This window comes from Saccostrea cucullata, unplaced genomic scaffold, assembly GCF_032062105.1.
Source record: "Saccostrea cucullata isolate Sc308-1 unplaced genomic scaffold, CSIRO_AGI_Scuc_v1 ctg1130, whole genome shotgun sequence".
Lineage (NCBI taxonomy): Eukaryota > Metazoa > Mollusca > Bivalvia > Ostreida > Ostreidae > Saccostrea > Saccostrea cuccullata.
Genome location: NW_026937409.1, coordinates 641,918 through 662,317, shown reverse-complemented (window position 1 = coordinate 662,317; position 20,400 = coordinate 641,918). Strand labels below are relative to the sequence as shown.

At 34.6% G+C, this 20,400-nt stretch overlaps 1 protein-coding gene across 1 annotated transcript in view; it reads left to right on the top strand.

Moving 5' to 3' along the window:
• Positions 1 to 2,053: 2,053 nt before the first annotated feature.
• The window catches only part of LOC134248162 (PAN2-PAN3 deadenylation complex catalytic subunit PAN2-like), a 32,985-nt gene continuing 14,638 nt past the window's right edge, over positions 2,054 to 20,400 (top strand). Inside the window, exons 1-20 of the mRNA XM_062730585.1 lie at positions 2,054 to 2,211; positions 2,580 to 2,825; positions 3,643 to 3,780; positions 4,286 to 4,455; positions 5,795 to 5,915; positions 6,303 to 6,380; positions 6,648 to 6,766; positions 9,050 to 9,194; positions 9,776 to 9,917; positions 10,333 to 10,409; positions 10,892 to 11,019; positions 11,748 to 11,917; positions 12,643 to 12,803; positions 13,125 to 13,253; positions 13,735 to 13,884; positions 14,837 to 15,219; positions 17,868 to 18,007; positions 19,367 to 19,479; positions 19,820 to 19,918; positions 20,212 to 20,357. Coding sequence (XP_062586569.1) covers positions 2,604 to 2,825; positions 3,643 to 3,780; positions 4,286 to 4,455; positions 5,795 to 5,915; positions 6,303 to 6,380; positions 6,648 to 6,766; positions 9,050 to 9,194; positions 9,776 to 9,917; positions 10,333 to 10,409; positions 10,892 to 11,019; positions 11,748 to 11,917; positions 12,643 to 12,803; positions 13,125 to 13,253; positions 13,735 to 13,884; positions 14,837 to 15,219; positions 17,868 to 18,007; positions 19,367 to 19,479; positions 19,820 to 19,918; positions 20,212 to 20,357 — 2,831 coding nt within the window. The 5' untranslated portion in view covers positions 2,054 to 2,211; positions 2,580 to 2,603. The remainder of the gene's footprint in view (positions 2,212 to 2,579; positions 2,826 to 3,642; positions 3,781 to 4,285; positions 4,456 to 5,794; positions 5,916 to 6,302; positions 6,381 to 6,647; positions 6,767 to 9,049; positions 9,195 to 9,775; positions 9,918 to 10,332; positions 10,410 to 10,891; positions 11,020 to 11,747; positions 11,918 to 12,642; positions 12,804 to 13,124; positions 13,254 to 13,734; positions 13,885 to 14,836; positions 15,220 to 17,867; positions 18,008 to 19,366; positions 19,480 to 19,819; positions 19,919 to 20,211; positions 20,358 to 20,400) is intronic.

Below are 20,400 nucleotides of genomic sequence, written 5' to 3'. Positions count from 1 at the left end.
TGGCAGATAAGACTGTCTTTGTCTTCTTGTGATTCTTTGCTCTTTTCAGACCTTTGCTGTTTGAATTTCGGACAAACATAGATAACTACAATATATCTATTTAAATAATTGTTTTGATATTCTTACACGATGTCGTTTTCACTCATTTTTCAAACATATGGTGACCGTTGAGTACTTAGCTTTTTTACTGTCAAATGCTTCTTTAAAATAGTGTGAACTACTCACAAATTGATGCCTATTAGCTATGACATTTTAAAGTCAATTGAACAGTACAAATGATTATTTGTTGAATTTTGGCAAACAGAACATTGTTGTTTCAAGTCCTTGTCGCCAAGTACGGTACCCATTTTTGATACCCATTATATCATTATTGTTCATTGAATAATACAAAATCAGAGCAGATCAAACATGGGCCTCTCAAACATTAGATGTGGATTCAGGTGCCATTGAGGAGTGAGCTTCCCCTGCTCCCAAACATCAGATGTGGGATCAAGTTCCATGGAGGAGTGAGCTTCCCCTGAATATCCACTATGTACTCCTTATATGATGGGGGAAATAACGGAAAATCCATCGACAATTGTATTGTGTGTATATTGAATGGCCTAATAATTAGTATTAAAAACACCAGTCTGTATTTAACTTTATGATAAATTCATTTGCTGACAATGTCATTGTATCGACAATGGCATTTACGAAATAATTACTTTAAACGAGATTGCTGATATTCTTGTCTCATCATCTTTTTGTCAATAATTTGCGTCGTTTTAGAAAGTGTTCATACGTAGAGCATGATCTTTAGCATCGAATCAACTAAGAGATATAAACCCGTATGCTGGTGATAAAGGTATATTGCTGCATATTAAGTAAGGAAAATTGACGATTGAAATGTTAAACTAACACATCGCTCGGTTGTTAGATTATTATTTGCGTTTTCTTCACAAAAATATCAAAATATTTCAGACTCTGTGGTGTTTTTTATTTCACACTAACCGGGATACCGACATAAGAATTGAAATTAAAATTGTGAATTGACAATATGGAAAAACCATTTATAATTGACAATACATCGTCCATATACATGTATATCAAAATGTCGAGTTGAACCTAGGCTACATCAAGTGTTTTCTTCGTTTCATGTATAAGAGTTTTCAGACAAATTCTGCTTCATACGAATATTAATCTCGGCGAGATTCGAAGGGACTAAAATTTTTGGCCTGACGTCCCGTCGGGCCAAAAATTTTATTCCCTATATACGAATCTCGCCGAGATTAACGAATACAAAAATGGAACACAATGGGAATTCCAATAGATTTTTGGAAAACTTGGTCTTCAAAAATCACATATATATTGTCAATCAGAAACTCAAGCATCTTTTTATATTAACTTCAGATGACTTCTGTGTGCAATCAGTATTTTTTAACAAAATAATTTCTAAAGAGGACTGTGCAAGTAAAAATTATTAATTCAACTAAAATCCATGCAATAAAAATATATGAGAAATACAAGTATTTATATTATAAATTTTAAACATGTTATTTTTCCTTGAAATGTTATAGCATGTATAGATTTACATGTAAAATACACGATTACCATACAGACCATAACATATTTGAGACTCATCGGCACTGAGGTAAATAAAACTCGACATAGTAAATCTATATTTACGGGCGTCCTCTGCCTAAACACTTAGAATTACAGACTGCAATCACTTAGTCTTGTTGCTGTCTAAATTCAAAAAATTCAAGAATTTTCAGATAAACTGATAGAGAGCGCAATATATAAGGCTGTATCTTTTCCCCTTTAAAATATTTTCTTATTTGTACTTCTATGCATGAATTGAAAGCCTTTTAAGACTATGGAGTCATTTAACATTTGATTAATGTGATTAAAAATTTATGCCAAACTGGGATAAACCACAGAGCACGACTTGTGAACAGCAAATATACTACATGTTCATATTTCACTGCCCTCAGAAAATAAGATAAGAAGAGAACATAACACAAGTCCCGTCAGTACTCTTAGTACTTTAATTCAACTTCATCTGCGAAGAGTGCTCTCTCTTAGTACGAAATCTTCAACATAAGGAGGTGAAAAATTATTTGTTGGAAAATTTGGTTTGCGAGGGAGAAAGAAAGGGAATTCTATATTTTTAGGAGACCGTAACGGCAAAATTCAGCCTCCTCCTTATTTATCCATTTTGTTTGCTCTAAGGTAAGAACTGAAGTTCCGGGAAAGTAATGCTTTGGTGATTTTTTTGGTTGTGTGTAAAAGGGGGGAGACAAAACACATTTTAAACACATTTTAACTAAAACACATGCAAAATATTTAAATAAAGTGGGTCATATCATTATTGAAAAAAGTATGTCACACAAAAATGTTATTTAAAATATTAAAAGGAACCTGTTACAAGTAGGTATTTTGTAAAAAAAAAATGTATTTATTTATCCCATGATATACTGATATAGGGAGATGTTGCACTTGCAGTTCACAGATACTGTACTTTTTTTTTTCTCAAAAATTATTTTGTCTTTTAAAATCATAAAGAAATGATAACAACGAATGAATATTTTATGTTGTAGATGACCATATAAAAGCAGAGCAACATGAATTTCAACCGAATGCCTCTGCACCCCCAGTTTCCCTCGCCCTCACACCTGCCCCCCAATGCAGGCCCCCCACCCATGCCACCTAACCCTGGACACATACCCCAAGGCATGCCCCCACCCCCACACTTACCGCAGCACATGGGGCATGGAGGGGGGCACAGTGGACCAGACCTTGGGAGAAATGATGGCATGATGATGCAAGGACATTATACCAACCAGGTAATATTGTAATTCAGGTTATAGCATTTGTTATTTGATGGGCTTTTGAAATGTTTTGAATCGCTAAATTTAAGTTAAAATGTACATTTCAATTTAATGAAAACCTTATTCCTTGGAACGACTTTACTTTACCGGTCCCCAGAAAAAGGTGCTAAAATGTAGTGTCGCCGAAGGCGACTTCAGTATATATGAGATTGCATGAGTGATCGAAAAAAAAATAAAAATATGAAGTTTTTGGCCATTTTGACCCCAAAATCGAATTCTACGGTTAAAAGTTTAGTTTAAGACATTTAGACAAAATCTTCAGGGAAGATGCTAGACTAACCCTAATCTGACAAATAATGTGTGAGGAATAACCCTAATCTCTTGGATGGATTCGAGACTAACCCTAATTAATCGCATACTTGTGCAAGGACTAACCCTAATCTCTCAGGTAGGTGCAAGACTAACCCTATTCAGTCGAAAAGTGTGCAAGTTTAATCCTTATCAGTTGAGTGACGTAAATGTTATGTCATAGTCCAATGAGTGCAAGGATCTTGCGGATCTGGGGACCGGTAAAATAAAGTCGACCCTTATTCCTTTATCAGAGTAAATTTTTTTAGCAGAAAATCTTTCAGAAATTGTTTTCTCTCTTGATCGAGCTGCTGTGTTTCATTTTATCCTAAATTAAGATGTAAAGATAAATGAGAATCTTTCACAATAAGTTTTTTAACTTGAGCTGTGGTGTTTCATTTTATCCTAGAATGTACAATTGATAACTGATGTCTTTTAGATATAGTTTTCTAACGCTAACTCCTGTTTAATTATTTCACTGTAGGATGTATATACCAGTGGAGGGGATCTTAACCAGGATTTTATGGAGATGAATAACATTCTGGTGGACGGGGGGGATAGGTTTGGTGTGTCCACGCTCTGCTACGATACTCAGGAATTACTCTGGATGGGCAACCAGGGGGTGCGTATGAGAAATTATTCAGAATACTGTAAACCGCAACTACATGTAGTATTCACGTCATCTTTTATGTGTAGTTTGTTAGTCTGAAATCAGTCCTCAACGATTTGTTTTTTGTAACACGGAGCAAACATTCTCTACAAAAACGAAACAAAATAAGTGGTTTGCAAAATTTAATATTTGCATGAGCAGATTGTGAAACATTTGTGAAATATTTCTCGCACATGTTTAAAGGTTGGTTTAAAATTATGTCTTTGGGTTTATTTATAGAAATACAATTTTAAACTAAAAGAAACTATATTGCGTCTACAGTGGTAAAACTTGTCTAATTTTGGCACTACTTGTTCCAGAAAAATGCCTAGATAAGACAACATTTTGGATAAGATAATATTTTCATCATAGACTTTTATGGAAAGGGGCTTCAAGTTTAAAGATATTGGGCAAGATTTCAGAATATACAACATTCGGATTTAACAAGTTTGAATGTTTTATATGTTTTATCATATAGGGTCATGTGACATCATACTTCGGATTAGAATTACAGAAGTACACATCCTTTCAAATTCACGTGAATGAAGACGTTCGACAGATTGTCCCGCTGGCGCGAGGAGTTCTCTCCCTTACTCAGAGTTGCCTTGCCTGTAACAACAGGAGAGGGGTTCCCATATTCACTTACAGGTAGGCCATGAAAGTAGCAGAAAGGTAGAAATGTTGATGGAAGGTTATTTAATATCTGTGGTTGCAAAAGAGTGTCACAGGTGGTGAAAAAAGTCTCGTCTCAACCGGGACTGAACCCAGGGTCTCTGGCGCACCGTGCCAGTGCTCTAACCAACTTATCTATTGAGACCCGATATATTGACTGACTTTCACGCACTGTAAACCCAGTGACATATTCACCCTCTTCATAGAAATTCGTCTCCAAATTCTATGAGTTAAGAAAATGCAAGAAGCATATTTCAAGGAAACAGTGGGTTTTTTCATAGGGCGCCAAATGTCACTAACCAACTGAGCTATTGACTGACTTTCATGCACCTGTGAACCCGGTGACAAGAGTATGAAATTATCAGTGAAATATATGCTAAAGGGGCATAATTCTGATTTAGATTCTGTTTGTTTGTTATGTTATGTAAGCAATGTCTTAAAATTTGAATGTATTATGGACTCTGATGCTTGTTTTATTGTAGATTATTAATTAGGCTATCTAAATTTAATTCCCTGGTTCTCAGGCCAATTTTCTCCAAAACAGATGCGGGAGGGCGGCATTTTATTTTTAATTTTATTGGCAATAAAGTAGATGAGGGAGGTATTTTTTTTAATTTTAATTTCCGAATTTTCTTTAACATAAAGATAATTTTTTTAATCACAGATATACTTTCCATTTCTGGTCAAAATTTCTGCTTTATCCATTGCTTAACAGCGTGTAAACATCGTAGGTAATGTCCTAGAATGTATTTTCAAACGAAGTAGCCAAAATCTCATTGTAAATGGCTACCGGAAGTGATATTTGAATACTAAAGTACGAAACAAATGAGGTCGGAATTTTTTTTCCCGGATTGGTCTCCGCAATACCAACTTTTTATTTTATCAAAAATACAATAAAATCGGCAATGCGGCTACCTCAAAACGGATGCGCGCGGGCCTGAGAACCAAGATTTCAATTTTATATGGCCTTAATGGCTTTATTTATTCTTACTTTAATATTTTTTTTCCTTTTCAGAGGAAAAAACCACATGTGAACCTACATGTATAATAATATATCTAGTTTTTACATACTATTAGAATCACTTTTCTGGGTGTAATTAAACTTAAGTAAAAGCTTATATATATTTGTTTACTTTAGTATCTTGAAGGTTAACATGTAGAATACAAGGATTATGTTGATTTGAGTCTATACATGTAGCCCCAACTGTAATATTGGCTTCTAATTTTTTTCTATAATACTGTACCATATATTGTATTATAGTATACCATTCACTTAAAGTCATTCATTTGATATTTGCTGTGTATAAAATTGTAGAGGGCCGACAATGCACAACATGCAGTGTATGATGATGACGGGACCCTCCACGGTAATCATCGGAGGTCACCAGACAAAGGTCATAGAGATAGAGGTCGAACACAAGGAGGTCATTAGAGAGGTGAAGGACTTAGTCATAGCAACAAAATTAATTCAGTTTTATATGTCTCTCAGTACTGTAAAAATAGAATATTCAGTGGGGATTGAATTTGAATTTCATCTATTTCGTAGATAATTTTTAGCATCAAGAATTAATCTCTAACTATAGATTTTTAACATTCATTGTTTTGTCTTTGTTTTAAACAAAAAAATTAATGTAGGTATAAATATTAATAAACAACATATTATCTTATATAATCAACAACATTTTATCCCCATGAAAAATTTTGCCTATGTATAAACATGTTGTGTACCTAGGAAAGTTGTTTTAGAAAAAAATATTTCTCTGCAAAACCAAAAAAAAAAAAAAAAATGAAATCTCAGAGAAAATATTTCTATTTGTAAACAGGTGGATATTCCTGAGCCAGGCTGTGCTATATTAAGAGGCACCAACAAGTACATCTGTGCAGGGGACACTGCAGGAAAGGTACAAGGGAAACGTTCTGAGGGGCGGGGGTGGGGAGAATTGATAATTTTGGGAATGAGACCACTTCAGGTTATACATGTATGTAAGACTATCTATTTTTTGATAATAATGTAGAATGTATTGTTCAGAGTGAGGAGTTTTGAAGTATTTATATGCATGTATATTTCCACGTAAATTTACATATTAAACTTAATTTCATTGATGAAATAGGATGATGATACAGTGTGTTGTTTTATTATCTTGTGTATTTGAATTTTACCCTCTCAGGTGACCCTATTTGACCACGGGACCATGAAACCGGAGCACGTTCTGGATGCCCATACTGGTACCCTGTCCGACTTTGATATACAAGGCAATCTCCTGGTCACCTGTGGGTTTTCAACAAGGTAATGTACAATGTTAAAGAGGCTGGGTGGTCGTGGCCATTTTTAGACTATTTTGATCTCCTTTAGAAGAAGAGCTCCATATAAAGATATAATTAAATAATCAAATTTAAAACCTAAAATTTATGAAATTTTTCTTTGCCAGATGATAGTTGAAAGCTCAAGATATAATAAACTTCGGTAACTCGACATCGGATATGTCGACAACCTGGAATATGTCAATGTCCGTCCGCGGTCCCAGCATTATTTACTATATAAATGATTGACAAAAACTCTGATATGTCGACCTCGGTAATGTCGACCACCCCGCTGATCTCGACATATATTCACAGTCCCAAGAGCAAAATTTACCTGGTATATGTCGACATTGGGGCAATATTCTGCTCTAATTGTTTGTCAGATGGTCGCTCGTCATGCATGGACGACTCCGTGTCTCTCGATGTCGTCAGAAATTCACACCTTTCACACCCATGTTTCCACTACATACTGCTTTGTAGAAATGTGTTTGTAGAGAAATCCCAAGCCCCCTCGGTGTCTTTGAGACGTTATAATTGTTTAATGTTCAGCTTTAGTAGTATCATTGATAAATATTTACATCCACTGCATGAATATTTTCTCCTTTATTTCTTAAGAAACCCCATTGCGTTCATCACTGCATAAACTACAGTAGGCATGTCGCCGGTACAGATTTCTTAATCAGTGGCTGTTCCATCAATGAAACGTATAAAGACGTTCGCATCATTAATACAATAATTAATCTTTTTAATCCTACTTTAATTGATTATTTAAACAGATATAAATATAAACAATAAAATGTCTTTCTTTGTTTGTTATTACTGGAATGAACGGTCGCAGCTATTGCAGAAAAAATTCACATAACCCGCTTATGCGTGTTATGTATTTTTTCTGCAACAGCTGCTTCCGTTCATTCCAGTAATAACAAACAAAGAAAGCATTTTATTGTTTAAATCTTCTCGATTCTGCTTAAATGTAAAACCGTTTATTTATGTCTAAATCTAACTAAACCTTAAAAAATTGTTAAAAAGTAACTGAATAACAGTGAACAATATTCACATTGAATTCAATTTAATTTAAAAATTGAGGTAAAAATGCATTCAACAGGAAGCAATCAAATCTACAACATGCGCGACTATTGCATCAGCCGTAAATGTATGTGTAACATCATTAAGTTTGTTTAATGCGCAATTCCAATTAAATTTTGGTTTGAAAATGAATTTGAAATTATTGATGAATAATTATGAAATAAAAAAAGAAATGAAATGAAATAATTTTTAAAAATATACGCATTAATTTTTTTTTTCTCAGAAGTCGACTTTGTACCGTTCCAGTTTGGAGTTTATAGAGCGCATTTCGTATCCTGTTCAGACAGAGCTAGTTGCACATGGATCTAATGCTGGTTTAGTGGAAGGAAAACTGTTTTTAGTAAATTGAGAAGATTTCAATAAAAAAGAAAGCAGTTCATAAATTTCATTTGAGAATAACTTATTAGATTTTGTAATAAATATAGAGTGATAGCCGAAACAAATGAGTTACAGTCTATTGAAGACATGTAGGAAGTTACACGTCTGTTCAGTTGAGGTCTACGGTTTTACTATGCAGTAAAATTAAGGACGTCGAGTCTCGACTCTGATATCTCGACACCTCGGATATCTCGACATTTTCCGATTGTCCCGTCGATGTCGAGATAACGAAGTTTACCTGCATATCTAAAAAAAGTAATTTATATCTGGTGGTTAATAAAAAAAATAATCTGTTGACCCCCTAGCCTCCTTAAATCCTCTTCTTAGTACAGTGAAAAATGTCTAATCTGACACTTGTGCAATTCATCACACTGTGAATTCTGATTTTTTAAAATTTATTTCCCATTTTACAATTTTTTATGTAAAACACATGAAAAATTGTAAAATGGGAAAGAAATTTAACGTGAAATCCCACCTGGTCTATTCTGATATAGAATTGATCTTCCAGTGTATGTCGTATTAGGTTTCACTGCACATACACAACTAATACAAGTTGTCTTTCTTTCTGCTATCATTTGTTAATTTTTCTCAAAGTTATCTCTTAAAAGCACATTAACAAATAATGATTGATGTTGTAGTATGCAATACTCTGTACTTACACAGTAATTTGTTCTTGGTACAAACACAACTACAAGTTTTTTTTTATTTCTGCTATCATCTGTTTAAGTCTCAATCTTTTCACAGAAAAGTCGTCTAAATGAGCAATTTTAATGAATAATAATGAATGATGTATTATTATTAACAGACACAGTAACTTGACGGCCGACCGATTCCTGATGGTGTATGATCTGAGAGTCATGAGAGCCATGGCCCCTATACAAGTCATCATAGACCCCATGTTTCTACGATTCGTGTCCACGTACAATAATAAAATGGTCATCACATCTCAGGTACGCTGGACAGTTTCTGATTTCTCTGTTAATGAAATCAGGAGATAATTTTAACGGTAATCAAGCTCAAAAGGTCATTGAAACTATAAAAATTGGGAGCAGAGCTAACTTGGGACCTTTATAATATTGGGGTGGGATCAGTTGCCATGGAGGAGTAAGCATTTCCTACCGACTGGTCACATCTACCATGTGCTCCTTGACATGATCAGGCAAAAAGAAAAATACCTAACACAATTCAGTAATCCCTATGTAACAATTTTGTTTCTGAAAATGTCTGAGGGATAAGATACACTGTTTAAGCCACTTTTTTTTCTGTTTATGCATACAAGTTAATGGAAAGCTTGAAATTGTTTTAATCTATATTCTGGAATTGATACATGTAGCTGCAAGTATAGAATTAGATTCAATGATATCTTGCAGTGAATGACATTCTGAGAAAAGTAATTTTTACTTTAAATTTGTGAAATAGTCTCTCTTGATAAGTTTAAATATTCTGTTATTGTAAGCTATTCTGCAGTTCCTTGTGTAAAAGTGCCTGCAGTTTTTTGTATCTTATGAACTGTTTTAACGGATTCTTGTAGGCAGGCCAGTTTCAGATCATAGAGACGACCGCCATGACTCCGTCCTCAATGAATGTCTACCCCATCAACACCCACGGTAGTCCCCTGCTCAGCTTCGACATCTCTAACAGCTGTCAGGCGCTGGCTTTTGGAGACTCGGGAGGTAGGAATAAAATCTCTGCTCTTTGGAGAAAGTTCTGCTTTTTTTTTTAACTCTTCCTCCCTTTCCCCCCCCCCCCCCCCCCCCCCCCCCAATTTCTTTCATTGGATTATTCCAGGCTCAAAGAAATAGTAGAGAAAATTTTAGGAAAATAATATTTCTTTTTAAATTCTGTGTAGATACAAACTTGAATGCATCAATGTGTTTGAGAGCATTCCAATCTCCTAAACCATGTTTGTTCCCATGGAAAAATATTAGACGATGACTACTGTCGTCATATGTTAACTGTATATGGTTATCTGAATGTAATATCATTGTAAAAAATTAGTATCAAATAACTACAGTAAATGTAAAGGCATCATATGGCTAATTTGTTTATGCTATTTTTAGTAACACTGACTCTTAAATTTATTTTTAGGCTATCTGCATTTGTTTGCCCTTGGTGAGCACCCTTGCTACAACCAGTACCCAGAGCAGACAGAATTCCCTGATCCGGTAAGTCAGCTTGTTTACTTTAGGCCTTATTGCATTGTAAACCAACTTCAATTCTGTATGTCAACTTGTTCACCCTACTGCATTGTAAACCAACTCTAATTCTGTATGTCAACTTGTTCACCCTACTGCATTGTAAACCAACTCCAATTCTGTATGTCAACTTGTTCACCCTACTGCGTTGTAAACCAACTCTAATTCTGTATGTCAAGTTGTTCACCCTACTGCATTGTAAACTAACTCTAATTCTGTATGTCAACTATGTGTAATTCTTTCAGAAAAAGATGAAACATAGAACAATTCTTTAATTATAATAATTCTTTGATTAGTCTCTGTTTGTATTCTAGATTGAGCCCATTCAGCCAATACACATCACGAATGATAAATTCGTTGATTGTTTTCTGCTTGTATTCTTTATTGAGCCCATTTAGCCCATCCACATCACAAATGAAAAATTCTTTGGTCGATTTCTCTTTGTATTCTAGATTGAGCCCATACAACCCATTCACATCACAGATGAATACACCCCATACTCCATTATCCCCATGATGTACCCCACTAATGGAACCCTGCTCTCTGATTGGCCAGAATACCTGTCTCAGAGAACATACAGGTAAATTATACCATTACTTAGGGGAACTTAAAGGTAAAACTCAGACATACTGCTTTTAAAGGTGCTTAGAATGAAGTGCAAGGGATGGGCTTTTTTGCCTAATTGTCAACATAATGCGTTATATATATTAGTCTTGAAATAAGTTTAAAACCCACAGGAAATGAAAATGACTTTGCTGGAAGCGTCAATTTATTCTTGCATGTGTTTATTTATATACGTCATTTACCAGTAAATCAAAATAAATGGTACATCTTCACATTTAATAGGTTTTTCTTGCATGTTTTCTTCCATTTGCAGTTTTCAGAGGTGAGGCAGGGCATCAACATATAAAAATTATTTATTTAAAGGAAGTGCTAGACTCCATTATCACATTTATTTATTTATCATCATTAAAATGTTGAAAGTTAATTACAAGACATTTCATATTCACACTAACTTTACTAAAGATTTACTTTTTTCCATGGGGTCATAATTCCGCGGAATCTCTATTTCTGTTCAATTCGTTGATAGAAAATTATGCGGATATCTTAAGACTCTCATTATATGCCTTATATATGTCTAAAGTTCGATGGAACACATTTCTGCAGAAAATTTGTGACAGCGTACATAGCGTAAATTATTACCATGCAGAAAAAAAAGTACTTCTACAGTAGCCTGCATGCAGTCTAAAACTTTTCTGTTCTTTGGACAGGTCACTCAGATATGACGAGTTCTATTATCTTTTTTAGAAAACCCAAGCCCCTGGATGCAGACATCTTGCGGTCCATGAAAATGCAGCACAATGTGGGATACGCCCAAAACCCGGGAAAAGAGAAACGGAACCAGATACCATACGTACAGGTTAATGAGAAGTCCAAGAAAGGCAAGGGGGCAGTACCTGAATCCCCGATCGGTAGAAGTATGCATTCATTTTTGTTACACTATACAATAGGGCAATTTCAGTTCTCTCTCTGCATCCAGCTGCCTTTCATAAACCTGTCTAGCTAATCACAAAAATGTAAACAAGTCAAAACAAAAATTAAAACATGAATTTTATAGTCAATAAAATTACATCATTCTAAGGATAGATTTCATAAATCAATTTTTCTTATTAAAAAGTCTATCTCAATCTGATTCTGTCAAAATCCAAGGCACATATGAATGCTAAATAGGTGCTAAACATAGAAAAAAAAACCTGGAATGGAAAAAAAACTTTCGAAGTTCCTAAACATTTGGTATCCAGGACATAAAAAAATGAGCATGGATAGTGGAAACACAAAGCATGTGTCCAAATGAAGTGATTCCTTGTTATTTCAGTAATGTAGATTTACATAAAACTCGCATACATCAAAATGCCAGGGACAGACAATTTCACTTCATTATAAGCGTAATTCATTATACACGCTATTTGTTAAATTGACTATATAATTTAAAGGTACGAGAAATGAAAATCCCTTTGGTTAAACCATCAATTCATCATAAGTGTGTTCGCTATAAACATTTACTGTATTTTGAAATTTTGTTAAAATGTTGTGTCTCCTTCTCTGTGTTCTAACAGAAGTTTACTACATACATGTATGTCTTCCTTTTTGTTTTGAGATGCACTTACTTTGGCATACACTTGGAAATTCTTTTCTTTACCAGTGGATGACCCATTTATTAAAGTACCAAAGCGATTCAGAAAAGTGGATCTAAAGTACTCCAAGCTGGGACTAGAGGACTTTGACTTTAGACACTACAATAAGACACATTTCGCGGGTCTGGAGACCGACATACCTAACGCCTATTGTAACTGCATGCTTCAGGTAATGTACAAAATTATTCATTCGGGTTTTGCACATCAAATATACTCATGATGTTGTATGTCTAAAACTTACATGTGTTTAAGTTTAACAATGAGTTCATTTAACATTTTCGTCTGATGCAGTATCTGTATTTGTTTTAATACTTAAAAAAGAACATTAACAAATTCATGCACATACAACTCCTATTTTTTTAAGTCTCATCTTCTTACAAACAGTGTATCATCTGTGTACTGAATATTTTATTTAAAGTCCACTAAAAGAAATTAAATTCCCAAGGTAGACAACTCTCTTCCTATATCTTGGATTACTTCCCTTTACCAGGTGCTGTACTTTATTGAGCCTCTTCGCTGTTCTCTCCTGAGCCATTTGTGTGAGCGGGAATTCTGTTTGGCCTGTGAGCTTGGATTCCTGTTTCACATGTTGGACAACCAGAAAGGACAAACATGTCAGGTATTTATAAGCACACAATGAGAGTCAGACATTCAGAGGAGGTCTAGAAATTATTTCCCCAAATCATGTACATTTTAAAATATCATTATTTTGCCTTTTATCAATAGCCAAGTACAGTTAGACAGTGTCACTGTAAACATGTTTTTAATGAATTCACTTTAACAGCCTGTTGAATTTCATTCCTTATAGGATTTTTGTAAAATCATAAAAACCTGATTGATAACCTATTAGATATGATGGTGTATGTGTGTTTATAATGAATTGAAGTTTTTCATTTTTAACTCTTCAAACCTATATTTTATTTGATATTTATTTAGAAAAGATAATTTCAGTCCATTTACAATCAAAACAGAATCTCATAACTGGTATCTTCCCTGTGAACATAAAAAAAGTATCAACAGTTGGAATTTTTCTTTTTTTTTATCATATCAAAACCATTAACTTTCTCACAGATTGAATTTGCCTTTTTTATATCTTCCAGGCCAGTAACTTCCTGCGAGCCTTCCGGACTATCCCTGAGGCCTCAGCCTTGAGCCTCGTGTTAGCGGAGAACGAGGAGAATGACCCGAGAATCAATCTGTCTCGCCTGATACAGAGCTGGCAGAGATTCCTATATCAACAAGTTCACGCAGTAAGTGTTTATTTTGTGTTTCATCATCATAGCAAAAAGCTGTGTACAAAAGCTACAGTAAAACTCATTTAGTACGAACACGGATATCGCAAATACTCGCGGATGATAGCAAAGTTATCTTGGATCCCCAGCTATATAAATTTAAAGAATTCCTTATATGGATATAATGAATTACAGATAAAGCAAAGTAATTTTAAAGTCCCAGTTGCTTCGAGTTTTACTGTATTGGGGAGGTCTGGAGATATCCATATACTGGTTATCCGGGTATCTATCTTAGGACCCCATTGGAAATAAGCTCTCGAGCTTTATTGGGTTATCCTGGTATCTATCTAGTCACCTTGAATTTTAATTTATTTCTTTAAATATTATTACTTTAATTATTTATTTATAAAATCTTGATTGTCAACTTTCGTCTTTTATAAGATGATGTATAATTTTGTGTATTTGTTTTATGTATGACTTAAACCAAATAAATCTCTCTCTCTCTATATGTATATAAAAAAAAATACTCCTACAAGTAATAGCCTTGGTTAAAGTCCCTACGCTCCTTATATATACCTTGAGGCCAAGTACAAAAGTATTTCGCCACAAACCTCTAGTATGATGGAGTAGAGATATACTATATCCCATAAAATATCAATATGGATTTTAAAAATTAAACCAGGGATTCTTTTTTAATCTGTTAACTAATGTCTGGTAGATTCCTTTATTCAATGTATTTTGCAAACCAGTTTTCTTTAAAAAAAAAAAAAAAAAGGCAAGAGGGAAATATGATCACTTCAATTATTATACATGTAATTTGATCTTAATAACAAAATGACCTAGATACATATATTTTAGGCAGTACTGAATAACATGGAAGGTTATAATGCTTATGATTTTTGTTTCGTTCATCTGCATTAGACAATTTAAATAATCTGGAAAGGTAAAATTTGTATTTGCTTGTTTTTAGGAACTCTGTAACAAAAGTCAGCCAGTGAAAGAATCAAAGTCTGAAGAGAATCTGAACAAGTCTTCAGAGAGTTTAACTAAATCAGATGAAAACCTGTCTGAGCAGCTATCAGAGGTCAGCCTTAAGACAGAGGAAGTGTCAGAGGTCAGTCTAAAAACAGAGGAAGAGGCCTCAAAGCCTGAGGAAAAATCTGTGGAAACCACACCCCCCAAGTCCAAGAAGAAAAAGAAGAAGAAGGGGAAAAAGAAGGGGAAAGAACAGTTGGAGGAGGAAAAAGCCGAGAAAGAGACTGAGGGGGACAAGGGGTCAGAGACAGCTGAGGACGAGGGTAAAGAGGGGGACAAGTCAGAGGAAGGGTCAACAGACAATCCCTCCACTGAAAAGTAAGGCTTTAATGGTTAAACATTTACCTTACAAGTGAAAAGAGTTATCCCTCTTGGCACCTCCAACTGTTTTTCTTAGTCACTTTTTGTAATTTTACTTGCAATTTTACGACTTCTTTCCCAGAAACATTTAACCAGTACACAGCATTGTTAAGGCGACATAAAGAGGGCGGGGCTCAATTTATACGGGAAATGTTTATTGTGACATCACACCAAAATAGATATTTGGACATCCCTCATAATGCCAGAAAATGAAAATTATTTGCAAATTTAAACTGTATCAGCATAATAAACCAGGAAACTTTTCAATGCATTAAAAAAAGTTGCTAGAGAAATCTCAAATCACAGGTTTTAAACAAATTACTGATCGCAACGAACATGCCAACACGACATCATTTTGGTAAACATGACATATTTTAAATTATTCCATGTTTACCCCTTTATCCTGTGGATAGAGCTCATGTGATATTGTTTGAATAGTATTTACAGATTTTAGAGAGGCTATTGATACCAATGTTAAATCTTTGTTTAATGTGATTATTCCATAATTATCGGGAGTTTGTATTTAATTTTACCTTGTTTTTGTTTACAGGTTTGGCATATTTTGCATCGAGTAGCTTAATCAAATCGCCTTTTTTGCAAGGGCATACATTTAGTAGACCTTAACCATCTTTATACCCCCCGCAAACGAAGTTTAGGGGGGGTATATTGGAATCACCATGTCCGTCTGTCCGTCTGTCTGTAGACGAGACTTTGTCCGGACCATTACTCAGAAACTAATGGAAGGATTTGTCTGAAAATTTGTACACATATTATTTACCATATGAAGTTGTGCACCTGATATTTTCATCTTGATTGGATTATTATTTTGAATTTTACAGGTGTTTTTTCATTTCTATTTTGTGGTTTTGTCTTGACCGTTTCTCAGAAACTATTGCAAGGATTAATCTGAAAATTTGTACACTCATTATTCACCATATGAAGGTGTGCACCTGGAATTTTCAACTCTTTTTGTTAATTTTTTTGCATTTTACAGGTTTTTTTTTTTTATTTAATTGACTTGTTCATTTTGGGCTCATGTATAAGGTTTGAGATATAGAATCTAGAATATCTGCTCAAAAATACTACAGCTTAAAACTACTCATTAAAACTTAAAAAAAGAAACATCATCAAGTGTTAAAAACACTTTTTACATTGCACAGAAGATAATGTAATTTCATTTGTCTCTTGGGAATAATGTCTGGACATGCATCCAGTTAAAAATAAATTAATGAGTTTGGTGTTGGAAGTTGTTAAGGCATATCTCTTATCAAGCGTGTGTGTGTTATCTTTCTCCAGGGAATAAGGCACAAGAATGAAAGATCTCTCTTCTCTTATTCTCTTAATTGTAATTTATTGTCTGTCAAAGCACTTCATTACTGGATGACCAGCTCTTTATTTTCAAAATGCATTTCAAATTGATATGTCAAGATTAATTTGATTTTGTATAATGGTTTTTTTTTCAACAATCAGTTTGCATAGTGACATAACACATAATTGCAATATACTTTTTTAATGCAGTAATAAAAAAAAAAAATAATATGAAAAAATTATAAAAAAAAAAAATGGTACAATGGAATAAAAATGTATTAGCATTGATGTTTCATTTGGTTGCACATTTGTTTCATTCATTAAGAAACATGATGAGCAATTATATTTCACTGCAAATTTTTGTAAGTAAATTGTGAACACCTCTAGATCCATAAAGTATTTTTGAATTTGCACCTTCTCTGAAAAACCCAGCGGGGGGTATTTGTCCCTATTGGACAGTTCTAGTTGGAATATAAATAAAGAATATTTTCCTTAACTTGAAAAGTGCTGCTGCTTTCTTTAAATTGAGAGTGTGACTTGATAAGTACACAAAATAATTGGTAATGGTCAATCATAATTTTGACATGAGCCTACTTACTTGAAATTTTGATTAATAGAATGTGAATTCTATTTAGAGCAGCAACACTTTACAGAAAGTACAAAGTAGGCAAAAACAAATAACAAATTAAATTTCTAATTTCAACTAGGGTATGCCCTTGAGATATTGAAATTTGTTTATGACCTATATTCAGTACATATACCGGTACATGTACATAGCATTTATCATGTGTCACAGTGACTGTCCATGGATGGCACCAAACTTAATTCAATACAGGGTTGGTTATACTCTGTTATTTCAATAAGTATTTTTAAGTTATGTGATGATAAAATGACTTTATTAAACTAAATCCAGTTTTAAAAAAATCCTGTTTTTAGCAGTCTGTATTCTGTTGATTTCTTCATAGTAAACCCCAACTGTATTAGTATTATCAAACTTCTATTAATACACATACATGTATTCAAATGATGGAGAAACAGGGTTAAAATTTAGACCCTTAGAAATTCTTGAGATGGGATTAGATGCCTAGGGGGAGAAAGCAGCTGATGTTGATTGGTGTATATGCACCTACTGTCCTTCATTATAGCTCTTTATAAAAGTTATAAAATACATTTTCCCTTGGGGTGAAAAAATGAGGACCTATCTACTTGGTGCATAAAAAACAGAAAAGTTTTTTATTTTTTCTATGTAAACGAATTTTTTAAACGTAATTAATTTTTTATAATATTTCTTCAAACAGAACTGAGGAAAAGTCATCGATATCTGAAATCTTGGGATTCAAGATTGTGACGACCCTGAGGTGCCGCTGTGGACAGGAGACCCAAAGACAGTCTGATACCAACATCATAAACCTGAGCTACCCTGACTGTAACCCTCCAGGTAAACTAGATACTGACATCATAAACCTGAGCTACCCCGACTGTAACCCTCCAGGTAAACTAGATACTGACATCATAAACCTGAGCTACCCCGACTGTAACCCTCCAGGTAAACTAGATACTGACATCATAAACCTAAGCTACCTCGATTGTAACCCTCCAGGTAAACTAGATACTAACATCATAAACCTGAGTTACCCTGACTAACCCTCCAGGTAAACTAGATACTGACATCATAAACCTGACGTACCCCGACTGTAACCCTCCAGGTAAACTAGATACTGACATCATAAACCTGACGTACCCTGACTGTAACCCTCCAGGTAAACTAGATACTGACATCATAAACCTGACGTACCCTGACTGTAACCCTCCAGGTAAACTAGATACTGACATCATAAACCTGAGCTACCTCGACTGTAACCCCCCAGGTAAACTAAATACCAACATCATAAACCTGAGTTACCCCGACTGTAACCCCCCAGGTAAACTAGATACTGACATCATAAACCTGAGCTAACTCGACTGTAACCCTCCAGGTAAACTAGATACTGACATCATAAACCTGAGTTACCCTGACTGTAACCCTCCAGGTAAACTAGATACTGACATCATAAACCTGACGTACCCTGACTGTAACCCTCCAGGTAAACTAGATACTGACATCATAAACCTGACGTACCCTGACTGTAACCCTCCAGGTAAACTAGATACTGACATCATAAACCTGAGCTACCTCGACTGTAACCCCCCAGGTAAACTAAATACCAACATCATAAACCTGAGTTACCCCGACTGTAACCCCCCAGGTAAACTAGATACTAACATCTTAAACCTGAGTTACCCTGACTGTAACCCACCAGGTAAACAAGATACCAACATCATAAATTAGATACCAACATCATAAACTTGAATTACCCCAACTGTAACCCCCAGGTAAACTAGATACCAACATCATAAACTAGATACCAACATCATAAACTAGATACCAACATCATAAACTAGATACCAACATCATAAACCTGAGTTACCCCAACTGTAACCCCCCAGGTAAACTAGATACTAATGTCATATTAAGCCTGAGCTACCCAGACTGTAACCCCCAAGGTAAGACTAAGAAGAATTTTGTGACAAGGTGTCAGCATGGGCATATATATTTGTCTCATTTACACATCTGTTTTCTATACTTTTGCATGTACATGTATATAGTATTTAGCTGATTTTTGGTACACAATCAATCAATTTTGATTTTAAATGGAATTCTGATATTAACATATTTTATATGCTTGCTAGAATTTTTATCTGCTTTATTTACAATTCCTATATGTGTCGTTAATTTTTCTTAAAATTTGTTTTTCAGGCAGCAATAGGCCCCCTTTTGAGGTGCCTTTCTGTGACGTCCTTAAGAGTACGCTGACAGCAGAACAAAACATGCAGACCTGGTGTAATGTGTGCGACCGGTATCAACCCCATGTAAGATCACATGTGCAAAGTGTCTCTAAATATTTAAATTTACTCAGATTAAGATTGGATTGAGAGCCTAAAATGAGTCATTTATAAAATACTTTGGAATCGTTGGGTTTCAGGATGGCTCAGTTTTCGTGAAATTCATGGGTAATTCTCATCTGCAAATTAATGTTCTCCACAAATTAAGAAATTAGGGTTACAAAGTCAATTTTCCTTTGCAAGAAATAATGTCCCCACAACCTTGTTCAATATAAGCGATCCACCAAAATTGGCCCCCATGAATTTAAAGGATTTCAGTCTTAAGACAATAGAGTATTGTTGACCTGGTTTCCTCTTCTTTTGACAGACTCAGATTAAAACCATACAGAGTGTACCTGATGTGGTGGCGGTCAACTGCCACATAGAGAATGCTCGAGACTATGAGTTTTGGAAAATGCAGCACATGGTAAGTAATATGTCCTCCTTGTTTTTGACATGTGGTGTGGATATTTCCTGTTTGAATTTTTTTAAAAAATGTGCATTTTGTATGTAAGTGAGTGTATTTACCATGGATCATCCAGGCTTTGTGTGATTACATGACCTACTAATAGACATGCCTATCCAGATAAATGTTTTGAAAATTAGACATAATTTCTTGAAATTTTTGCATTTGCAAATTTTTTTTGCCCTCATATAAAATTCTTTCACCAATGCACAATTCAAAATGGAAGACATCACTCTTTGTTTTTTTTTTTTTAGATTTTAAAACAACGTAAGGAGGAGTACAATGAGTCTTCGTCACAGACAAGCTTTATGAATGCCCCTGGAGGGAACCCTGTCATGTGTCGCTATGGTAACGCCTGTCGAAGAGGGGGGTGTAAATTCAGGCACGAGAGAGACATGCTGTAAGCAAAAAATATATTTCTTTAAGCCTAGGATTTATTGGAA